This window comes from Melanostigma gelatinosum (assembly GCF_949748355.1).
Source record: "Melanostigma gelatinosum genome assembly, chromosome: 17".
NCBI classification, from domain to species: Eukaryota; Metazoa; Chordata; class Actinopteri; order Perciformes; family Zoarcidae; genus Melanostigma; species Melanostigma gelatinosum.
Genome location: NC_136650.1, coordinates 13,045,864 through 13,057,631, shown reverse-complemented (window position 1 = coordinate 13,057,631; position 11,768 = coordinate 13,045,864). Strand labels below are relative to the sequence as shown.

The 11,768-nt window shown below is 43.6% G+C and overlaps 2 protein-coding genes across 2 annotated transcripts; both read left to right on the top strand.

Annotated features, from left to right (window-relative positions):
- Positions 1-2,120: 2,120 nt before the first annotated feature.
- LOC306791458 (ubiquilin-4-like) lies at positions 2,121-8,677 on the top strand (the record flags this gene model as incomplete). Its single annotated transcript, XM_079288176.1, has 11 exons — positions 2,121-2,315; positions 3,759-3,910; positions 4,026-4,162; positions 4,264-4,526; positions 4,702-4,860; positions 5,009-5,231; positions 5,343-5,482; positions 6,034-6,117; positions 6,527-6,642; positions 6,722-7,061; positions 7,159-8,677. 11 exons carry the CDS (start codon positions 2,121-2,123, stop codon positions 7,309-7,311), a joined length of 1,962 nt encoding a protein of 653 aa, XP_079144302.1. The 3' UTR covers positions 7,312-8,677.
- Positions 8,678-9,653: 976 nt separating this feature from the next.
- On the top strand, positions 9,654-11,768 carry LOC306791465 (ras-related protein Rab-25-like). Its single transcript, XM_079288189.1, has 5 exons — positions 9,654-9,829; positions 10,155-10,350; positions 10,590-10,783; positions 10,959-11,039; positions 11,127-11,768. Exons 1-5 carry the CDS (start codon positions 9,793-9,795, stop codon positions 11,252-11,254), a joined length of 636 nt encoding a protein of 211 aa, XP_079144315.1. The 5' UTR covers positions 9,654-9,792; the 3' UTR covers positions 11,255-11,768.

Genomic DNA, 11,768 nt, shown 5'->3' with positions numbered 1-11,768 from the left:
CTTGAGCTGAGATAACGGCGCCGCTCCAGAGGAACTGCAACGCAGTAAGGGAAAAACGTGGAAGGTAAGTCCAGAGTACTGCAGATATTGTAACATCATATATTGCTATTCATGTGCTGCAAACAAACATTCACACATACTTACAGTTCTTCCTGTCAAACTTTAGACATTTGACACTTACATACACATACTACTGTCTTAAGACCTGCAACTTAATAGGTTGAATGTACAGTTGCTGAAATAAACACTGCACACATTAAAATATCCTCCCAGCATGGCTCTACAAATGTACATCAGTACTCAATATGTTCACTTATATTCTGCCAACACTTTGCAAATGATTGGCAGGGTTGTGATGGTGAATCTTGATTGTCCTTTGGAGATTCGTTTGAAAACCACACATGATTCCAGCCAATGACGAAGCCATTTCAACAACAAAAATATGAAACAAACATCTAAACAGAAACATTTCATATACGAGCATGTAACAAGCACATTTACAGTTGCTTGAACCCCCTGATTCGTAAATAGCATACTCAACAAACTCTTCATCAAACATGCATTATTTACCTCTTCTTTAGTGGACCCATCACTATTAGTTGAACAGATGCAAAGCTAAACCACAGTGAAAGCTATGATGTTGCAGTTTGTTGTTGTTGTTTCCCTTCCCAAGCCTCATGTCACACCAGTGCTTGTTCAGCTGTAATGAGGTTTGATCTGATTCTGCCAGCCTCTGTCCAATGACTGTCATCATATGTGAAAATGTATTGCTCTAGGATACACACAAGAAACACCCTGAAATTTGATCCCTTACCTTTTTTCTGGAAATGCACCCTCTTTACTGCCCACCTTTCTGAGGTAAAGATAGAAATGGGTGGAGGGGAAAAGAGAGAGAGGGAGAGCTGTTGCTTACTTTGGGGGAAAGAGAGAGAGTCACAGACAATACTACAACCAAAAAGTTGCCCCCTCGTTTTTCTGTCGATGAAAGCAGAATGCTTTCCGCAATTGGTCTCCCTGTGTGGGATGCACTTGAATGAAACACCGTAGGGGTCACAGTGCATGTGACCCTGTACATTTGAGTGTGTGTCTGTGTGGGGTTTGTGAGGGAAAGGGGTGGTGGTCCATGTTTCTTTTCTTTTTTTGTAAATGGTGTGCTCTAGAATTGGGGATATGCATAGGTATGCAGGACTGTCTGTGTCAATGCAACATGCTGAAACACACACTTTTCTTTCTATGCTGTCACACAGTGGCAGTGTGGAGGGACACATATAGAGGGAGCGCTCTAGTGGCAGCGTCTCTCTACCTCTACTTTAGGATTGTCTTAATTAAGATCAAATATATATATATAACATATATATATATCCTGAGATGAACTTTACAGACTATAGGGCTTGAAATTAATATCTAGTTAGTAAAAAGTATCTCTCTCTCTTTCTGTCTATCTACCACAAACACACAATCACATTAAGTCAAATGTTGTCTTGAATCGACAAAAGATTAACATACAAAACATGACATACTACGGACATTTGGTTTCCAAAAATTCAAGGCAATTACCATAATTTAAACAGATGCAGACACAGAATGATGTAATACTTGTCACAAAGCAACTGATCAAAATGTAAAAAGAGGAAATTATGTCTCCTCTGAGTCAGTAAAAGCTGTGAGTGTGGAAATGACAGATCAACACTGGATATTAATCATATGCCCTAAATTGGGTTGGATATTGTTGTCTGAATTGAGGATAGTGCTTGTCGTATGCTGTACAGATTGTAAAGTTTGTGATATTGGGCCATATAGGTAAAATTGACTTCCCTTTACTTTGAGGCCTCAAGTAATGATCATTTTCCTTATCGATTAATCTGTCAATTATATTTTTGATGAAGTAATGAATCAAAAGATGAGTCTATTAAGTTTTGAAAATGGCCATCACAATATTCAAGACCACCTGATCATGACCGCATGATCTACCGGGCGGCTTCTTTATAAAACATTACATAACACTGTATCAACAAAATATAATTCAGGAGGAAAACACATTTTCCGTCTCGTGCTTGAGATGACCAGGCAGCAGACATGAGCACTCCTAGATTCGTTCTGGAAAAAGGGTTTGACCTTTTATGACCCGGAAGCTGACGCCAGACCCGAGCTGTTCCATCGGCGGAATAAAGATGGCTGACCAAGGCGCCGCAGATCCTGGTAATAACAACAATAATAAACCTGAATCATCGGAGGGAACTATTATTAAGGTCACAGTAAAAACCCCTAAAGACAAAGAAGAAATCGCCATCGCAGAAGATGCGTCTGTCACTCAGGTTTGTCAATTTTCGCATGTGGGGAGCTGCTTGTGCGGTTCAGCTCTAACGTCATGCCCCTGCCCACAACTTCAGCTAGGAAGCTAGTTAGCCGTGGTAGCATTCGTCGTCACTCTTACCGGCTAACTGATAGTGTGTGAAATCAAAGAGGTTGTGTGTAGTGAAAGTATTACTGCTTGGTGAAACCACTGTTCGGTGTTATTAACGTTATTAACATCAAAAAGAGAGATACAACCACGTTAATACTTGAAATGGCTAACCGGCTAGCCAGCTAACGGTTAACAGTTAGCTAGCTTAGTTAGCTAACTCTGCTTTGCAAGCTAAGCCAACGTTAGCTGACTAAACTGTAGCCAAACAAGTGTCAGCTGACAGGTTGCGTTCAAGCAATAATGGCCCGGAACCATGGAAGTGGTTTTGGATGGAGGATGTGTTGAATCGCTTTCATTTCCTATTTCAGCTCGAGAGCGTTGAAAGATGCTAAAGCTCGCTATCACTCTAGAACATTCTCACTGCTGCCACTGAGTCATTCAGCTTTCTGGGGAATATACAGGATCCCCAGAGCTAGTGTTGGCTTGGCGACGTGTTGCAGTGAAACCATGCAATCCATGTAGGTTCATGTGGTCGCCATTTTTGTCTGGTTGTGTGTGTTTCATTGTAATATATTTACATGTGTTTCATGTTGAAACATTGGACTTGGATCCCTCACTTCCAAGTGTGTGTTGCCATCTTTATCTAACGTTACATGTGGCTTTGTGTTTTCATATACATCATATATTTTGCATTATCTGAGACGCACATTATGTTTACTGTGAAATTGTTAAAGATGAGGACTTATGCGAATAACGGCATTCTTTGTTCTCTGTACTTGGATCCTTATCAGCTGCTACAAAGTGGGTGCTAGTCGTTCAAATGTTCACACAAAATGAAAATAACAGTAAACCTCTGTTAACAATTACATATGAATGGTGCCACAGAGACAACAATTAAAAAAAGTCCCGACCAGCTTCAACTAATTCAACGACAAGAACACTAATGTGACATTTCTCCTCTTCTGTTTAAGTGAATTTTGAAAGATATTTTACTGTTGATCTTGTGTTGGTGGGTGGATCTATCCCATCTGTTTCAGCTATCAAAATTCATATAAATGTTAAAACTTGACTTTATGGTCATATCGTCACTACACATAATTCATTGGAGTACAGTGTTAACATAAAATACCCTTTTATTCACTGTGAAAATGAATGTAACAAGACAGCCGCTTCCTTCAGGATTAGACTGTTTTCTGTGCCAATTGTGCTTCACACAATAGTCAAAGAGTAACTGTTATTTGGCAGATTTGGAGTGTTTAGACCACTGCTAATAGGATAAGTATAGAGGACCTTCTTGGAAACCTTCTTTCCCATTTTTGATCTAATCTCTGTTCATTTCTTGCCGTTCTTTTAGTTTAAAGAAGAGATCTCGAGGCGGTTCAAAGCCAAACAGGACCAGTTGGTTCTGATTTTTGCAGGGAAGATCTTGAAGGACGGCGACAGCCTCAGCCAACACGGCATCAAGGATGGCCTGACGGTTCACCTGGTCATAAAGACGGCACACAAGTACGGCTAAATTATCACTCAAGCAAATTTGTGGTTAACTGTATCAATAATGTGTAAATACTATCAGCTTACACAAGTACTGACTTTCTCATACACCTAAAAATGATCTCTGTAGGGCAGGAGATGGCGGTAGCACCTCAACCTCCACTCAAGCAGGCAATACCTCCACCTCTAGTCCAGGTACAACCCCCTCCTCCACAGCAGGCTCCACTGGCACTGCCGCACCACCCACACAGACGCCCAACATACTGAGTGAGTCCACCTGTGTGTAAACATTTACATTCACCCATTATTAGTTCAGCTCCACAAAGATAATGTTTGTTACCATCACTCACCCATCTGGCATCCCTCAGCTGGCTTCGGTGACCTGGGCGGTCTGGCTGGACTGGGCATGGGCTCGGCTAACTTCATGGAGTTGCAGCAGCAGATGCAGAGGCAGCTCATGTCCAACCCAGAGATGCTGTCTCAGATCATGGAGAACCCGTTGGTGCAGAACATGATGTCCAACCCAGACCTGATGAGACAGATGATCATGGCCAACCCTCAGATGCAACAGCTAATGGAACGCAACCCTGAGATCTCCCACATGCTCAACAACCCCGAGCTTATGAGACAGGTAAAGGAAATGGAGAGGGGCTGAATGGCACTTAGATAGTGGGCACTTGCATGACTACAGTAGTTTCCCACTGCATTTTGCGCTGTTTATTTCATTTCATTTCATTTTCATCTTCCTTTGTTTAAAATTAACTACAACTGACTTGCATCCCCTCTCCTTTTATCTCAACTCCCAGACCATGGAGCTCGCCAGGAACCCTGCCATGATGCAGGAAATGATGCGAAACCAGGACCGGGCTCTGAGCAACTTGGAGAGCATCCCAGGAGGTTACAATGCCTTGCGGAGGATGTACACAGACATCCAGGAACCCATGTTCAGCGCTGCCAGGGAACAGGTATCTGGGAGGGATTGTTCCTGATCAAATCCTTGTTTTTTTGCACTGTGTTAATCGTCTTTGTCTGGCTGTACTATCCAGCTTTATGTGGCTAGCTATATTTCGACTGTTTTGCATTTTCAAATGTGTCCAATCTCTTTCTCTGTAGTTTGGTAGCAACCCATTCTCAGCTCTAGGTGGGAACTCTGAGTCTGGTGCGCAGCCATCACGGACAGAGAACCGAGAGCCACTGCCCAATCCATGGGGCGCACCAAATTCCTCTAACCCCTCTGAGAGTGGTGCGGCCCCCACAGGAAGCACGACCACCACTGGAGGCACCAACCCCAGTGTGTCCAACCCTCTGGGCATCAATCCTGGCAGTCTGGGCAATGGTAAGACGGGACATGTTGTGGTTTTCAATACGCCTGCTTGCTAAGTAGTTTTATTACTCAGCTATATATGCATATACATGAATAAACTCCTTTCTTTTCTGTATGTTGCAGGGATGTTTAACAGCCCGGGCATGCAGAGTTTACTGCAGCAGATCTCGGAAAACCCTCAGCTGATGCAGAACATGCTGTCTGCTCCATACATGCGCAGTATGATGCAGTCACTGTCTCAAAACCCCGAGTTGGCCTCCCAGGTATGAAAAGGAAAGACGTGTGCACACAAACGCAGATACTGTTCATGCACACCCACTGTACAGAAAACACAGACAGGATGTAGTCATATTAAAGTACAAATCCTGGTTATTTAGATTCAAAGCTTGCTTCAGAACTCATTGTTATTCAGATTGTGTACCACATATTGAATCGATTTATTATGTTGAACTCTGCAGTCTGTAATGAAATGTCAATAGGTTCTAGCCTGGTGTGCATTAGGCAAATAAGCCCAGCTCGTTACGGCATACTCAACAGAGGGGATTGTCTGTTGAGCTCATTTGCAGCGAACTCTAAGAAAGAATCAACAACACACAGCTCTGACTTGTTGGGTTCTAACAAACAATGCTGTCTACACCAGAAAATCCTTACAGTGGAGTGCTGCACACACAGTGGCATGAAATACGGGGAACACTCTGGCTTTTATTTTTGTTATTCCAACAGCTAAGGTGCTGATACATAAACAATTTAAACATCCACTCAGATGTGGAATGACACATTACCTTAACTGTCTCTGTCTCTCTCTCTGGGACAGGTTTTGATGAATAACCCCTTGTTTGCTGGAAACCCACAGCTGCAAGACCAGTTCAGATCTCAGTTGCCCATTTTTCTGCAGCAGGTAACACACGCATTTTAGTCGGATAACTCAGTCCTGTGTTTTTATTTTCCCCAGTAAGACACAATGACAGAAATACAGAACGGCACTGATTGGCCCATTGGGGGCCATATACTCCATTAACAAGCATCTAAAACTTGGCACAGATATTTATCTGCACATGCTGAACATTATTCTCTCGAGAATTATAGATATTGGCCATGTGCTTTTGTTAAGATTTGACCAGTTAAGAATTGTTTTTCTTTCGATGAGCCGCAAGTCATTTTCTCATAAACGTGGATCAAAATTCCATCCAGACATTTGGCAAGCATTTGGCTCATGTGTGCCCTTCTTTTCTTTAGCTGCAGTAAATGGACTGCCCGGTTGAACGTTTGGTAAAGTCATTGCTACACTCTCTCTTGTTTGGTTACAGATGCAGAACCCAGAATCCCTGTCAGTGATGACCAATCCCCGCGCCATGCAAGCTCTAATGCAGATCCAACAGGGTCTACAGACACTGCAGACAGAAGCACCAGGCCTTATGCCCAGGTATGCTTGAACAGACACATATACACATATTGCTTTTTCTGGTACATTTTTTCCAACTCTGTTTTTTCTTTTGGCCTAGTTTGATGACAGGTGGAGGTGCTGATGGAGTTCCTGGTGGAGTTCCTGGTGGAGTTCCTGGTGGTTTTCCTGGCGGTTTTCCTGGCGGTTTTCCTGGCGGTTTCCCTGGTGGTTTTCCTGGCGGAGTTCCTGGTATAATTCCTGGTGTAGTACCTGGTGGATCTCCTGGAGGAGTTCCAGGTGGAGTTCCTGGCATACCCACAGGTGGGGGCATGCCAACAGAGAACCCGGCCTCCTCGCCAAGCAGTGCAGGAACAAACGCCGCCCAGCAGCAGCTGATGCAACAGATGCTCCAGATGTTTGCTGGAGCAGGTGGTGGAGTAGGAGGAGGAAGTGCAACGGTACACAGATACATACATGCACGGATATTACATCTTTCACACCTGTATGATTTTTTTTGAATTCCATTAATTTATTCCATTTAATTTGCCCCTGTAGACCCAGACTCCAGAAGTGCGGTTCCAGTCCCAGTTGGATCAGCTGAGCGCCATGGGCTTCATCAACCGCGAGGCCAACCTTCAGGCCCTCATTGCTACTGGAGGAGACATCAATGCCGCTATCGAGAGACTGCTGGGCTCACAGCCCTCGTAAAGACATACAGTACATACTGACACACAGACACGTGCATACATACACACCTAACTCATAAACACACCCAGCATCTACAGAGAACCAAGAGAAATTTGAGTGTATTGTCCCAAACTTTACAGAAGACACTTGGCAGGATCTGTTAGACCCTCATTCTACATCTGTTCTGCGATCATTCCCTAGTCCCCATACTTTTTGGCGTCATCCAACCAGACCTTTGTCACAGAGTGCTGCTGTAGAGCCGGACTGAACCACTCTCATCTTGAGGGGCTTTCTGGTGCAGAGAAAGGAGCGAAAACCTCTCCTGAAAAGGGACTCCCAACCATTTCTTCATTCACCGTTTTCTTCACGTAAAACTGGAGTCGAGTGTTGCAGACATTTACATAATACAGATTAAACCCATGTGATGTGATTGGCTGTTGGCTCTGTGTTACACATGGCTGTTGTCAGGCAGTTTGTTCGCGTTTAACTCGCAAATCAATACGTGAACATTTTCTGGTATACTGACGGTAAACCTGAACACCAACAGGAAGACACTTTGTCTGTATGTTCAACCCCATTCCTCCCTAAAACCCCGTTCTCGAGAGTCTACATAAATAGCTGTTTTTGCCCAACAACTTTCACTATTTATTGCAAGTGCTTCGTAAAATAAATGACGCCCCCCACACTTACCGTAACTTGTAATTTGTCATTCCAGATAAAAGTGCCCACTCACGGGTGTACAGTGTCTTTTCCTTCTGAGGCACCACTGCTGTGCCTTCTGTCCTTCCCTACCCTATAAGACACCCCCCCCCCCCCCCCAGTGGGTTAATTAGAAACTCCCAATAAATTCCACACCGCATCATCCAGGACTGTAACCATAATCAAATATCACATTGCAGCAGCTCCGAAGCAGAGGACGCTGTGAGAATGAAAATGAAACAAACAAACAAGCAAGCTTTTGTTTCCTTTTAATCTGATTCTTCTTTGTCATTTTTTTTCCTTTTTTTTTTTTGAGGTGCAGTTAGTACCTAGAGATCATTATGATTTGTCTCGTATAAAATAAACATTGAAATCAAGTGAGTAAAAAAAATAAATGAATAAACAATGGAAAGGCTTTACAAACCATTACGGTGTGGTGGCACCATGCATTGAAAAAAAAATCAAGTTCTAGGTTGTATTTTCTTTTTTTCCTACTCTTTTTTTTTTTTTTTTTTTTTTTTTGGAAATTCTCAGCATTGTAGTTGTGGTAACCATGGCAACTGCTTCTATAGCTTTGCTTTGTCTGTGACCTCAGCTGGAAGAAAGAAAATCCATCTCACAATTGAACATGTTGAAACTAACTTTTAACAGTACTGTACTAAAGAAGAATAAAACATGGTCAAAAACAGTCTACGCCCCGTGTCAGGTGATTACAGCCTCGTGGAGGAGAGAGTCGCAGCTTTCCATTCGTTAACGTTAATATCAAGTTATTCAGTTCTGCTTCTGTTTGATATAAAAACTGTCTGTGTTTAGGTAACAAATGGTCACATTGAGAGGTAAGTGAGATGTTTATTTGCGTATGGGTAACCCTTCATTTACAGAGAATCATATTTCCAAATTTTTTCATACAAAGGAACCGATATGTCACCCTAAATTCAAATCGGGTTTCTGGAAACGATGTCAATTTGATTTACATGCCCGGTATGACTAATTTGCTTCAGTAGTTTTAGAATCCATACAGAATACCACAGCACCTGTCCTTAGACAATAGGTATCAATTACAAGGTAAATCTGTAGAACGTGTGGTTTAAATAGACGCGTTATTTTAATGGAATTTCTCACGGCCGTAGAATTTTGTCTTCACTGTAGTAAGTACTCAAACCTCTAATTAAAGGTTAGGTAATTATGTATGGACCTGTAAAATACAGCGTTACCCAATTTTGGATTGTCATAGTCACTATAACCATGACATAGTATCTTACCAGTGAGAAGAAATGACAACCCTTTACCATGTGAGGCTAAACTAAAAGTTTGCTGGTTGCCACATATTCATAATGTTTTTAGCTTGTGTTCCTCGTGTACAATCAAAGTTAAAATTAGTACCACAGGCCACATTAAATCTCTCCCCACATCCCTGTAGGCATCAGACATGTGTCAAAATGTCATTGTGTACTGGTAAACAGATCCACCTGTTGGGTTAGGCTTATTGTCATACCAATGAACGGATGGGTGGAGTCTCTTCCTGATTACTAGCCAGTGGTTCTACCTGTTCCACCTGCTCTCCTCCCCCCCCCCCCCCAGCCCTCCCTTGGGTGTCAGCTGACGAGGGATCGGCAGGCCTGTCCGTCTGTCCTCAGTCATGAGCTACAACCTATCCACAGATAAAGAAGGAAGCAGGTAGAAGCAGCTGAACCTGCTCTCTTTTCTCTCCTCTGTTTCTAACCGGAGTGAGTTTGTCCTCGTTGTTCCCTGTCTTCTCTACTTTGGTAACACAAGAGGAAAGCCTTTGCCACTAAATGCAGCATGGGGTCCGATGAGTTGTACAATTTTGTCTTCAAAGGTGAGTAATGTTTACTTAAGGTGTGATTGCTTCTGTAGAAGTTGTCGAGGGACTAGAGGGAATGACGTAAAGGAGGTGGTGATGGCTGTCTGTTCATTTGGATGACAATGATTTGTCCTCTGACCTGCTAAACAAACAAGTTCTCTCACATTTCCTGTTTTACTTAGAGACTTTCCTGTGCTGTGTATATTTAAACCGCCTGTGATTTACAAAGTAAAGTCAGCCTCTGTGTGCCACGTTGATGGGATGTCACAGTAATTTGTTAATCAGACAAAGTATTTATAATGAATTATCTTCAGATTCTCCTGTCTGTGCTTGTTTTAAGTGGTCTTGATAGGGGAGTCTGGCGTAGGAAAGAGCAACCTTCTGTCTCGCTTCACTAAGAATGAGTTCAATCACGAGAGTCGTACCACCATCGGCGTCGAGTTCAGCACGCGGAGTGTTCTGCTGGACAACTACACCATCAAAGCCCAAATCTGGGACACGGCTGGGCTGGAGCGCTACAGAGCTATCACCTCAGCGTGGGTACACACACACACACACACACACACACACACACACACACACACACACACGAGTAATAAAGACATAATGAAGCGGTTACAATCCTCACATCAGTGTTTGCTCACACGTGCCAATTTAAGTAACACTGATTGCATGCGATTAATAGTTGCACCTCCTTCACACCATTACCACACAGCTTCCAGTTTGATGAAGAAGATGCAACTCGTAACTGTTTGCTCTCTCTCACCGCTCTCAGGTATTACAGGGGAGCCGTTGGAGCGCTGTTGGTTTATGATATTAGCAAGCACCTGACTTACGAGAGCGCGGATCGATGGTTGAAAGAGCTCTTCGACCATGCAGACCCTCACATCGTGGTCATGCTGGTGGGAAACAAGAGAGACTTGGATACCCTCAGGACCGTGCCGACAGAGGAGGGCAAGGACTTCGCAGGTCGGTTAGGAACCGGTTATACGACTGGGTTTTTATAAAAGCGTGTCTGAAGGTTTCTTGTGATAATAGTGTATTTAATGCTCCGTAATGTCAATATTGTGCCTTGAATATGTCTGTGTTTGCTGATAGCGCTCTTTGCTTTCCTTGCTTTCCCCCCCCCCTCGGACCAACCCAGAGAAGAGAGGTCTCTTGTTCATGGAGACGTCAGCGTTGGACTCTACCAATGTCGAAGATGCTTTCAATGACGTCCTCATAGGTACGTTCAGGCAGCGTGTCATCAAGACGTCCTCTTTGAATGACTCACTGACGCAAAACCTTGACATCTTTGCTTCATCGTTTCCAGCGATTCATAAGAAGGTGGCCAGCAGGGAGGTGACCCGCGGCTCCATTTGTGCCGTCACCCTCTCCAGCCCCATCGGACTCAAAGGCGAGGCACAGGGGGAGCGGAGAAGCTGCTGCAAGAGCTCCTAACGGACTGCTCTGCCCCGTAAAGACCCGCTCTGCCCCGTAAAGACCCGCTCTGCCCCGTAAAGACCCGCTCTGCCCCGTAAAGACCCGCTCTGCCCCGTAAAGACCCGCTCTGCCCCGTAAAGACCCGCTCTGCCCCGTAAAGACCCGCTCTGCCCCGTAAAGACCCGCTCTGCCCCGTAAAGACCCGCTCTGCCCAAAGTGAAACCAACGTCATCGCTTGACTGTCGCTGAAACTTAAGCATGACATCATTCACATCCAATCTGAAGAGCGAGGTACCTGCTTAACACTTGAGCAGTCAATATACAAACCTCTTTAAATGTAAAAGCTCAAAAACAATACATTAAGATATGGATTTTGAGAAAATCTATATTTTAAATGCAATATTTCTTGTGGTGGCTAATGGGTGTGTTTTACTAGAGGTAGGTGTGCAATTTTCTTTTTTAAATACGTAAAGTTGTATTGCTTTTACGAAGCAATGTATTGGGATTCACTTGGAATAAATTATTTACGGCA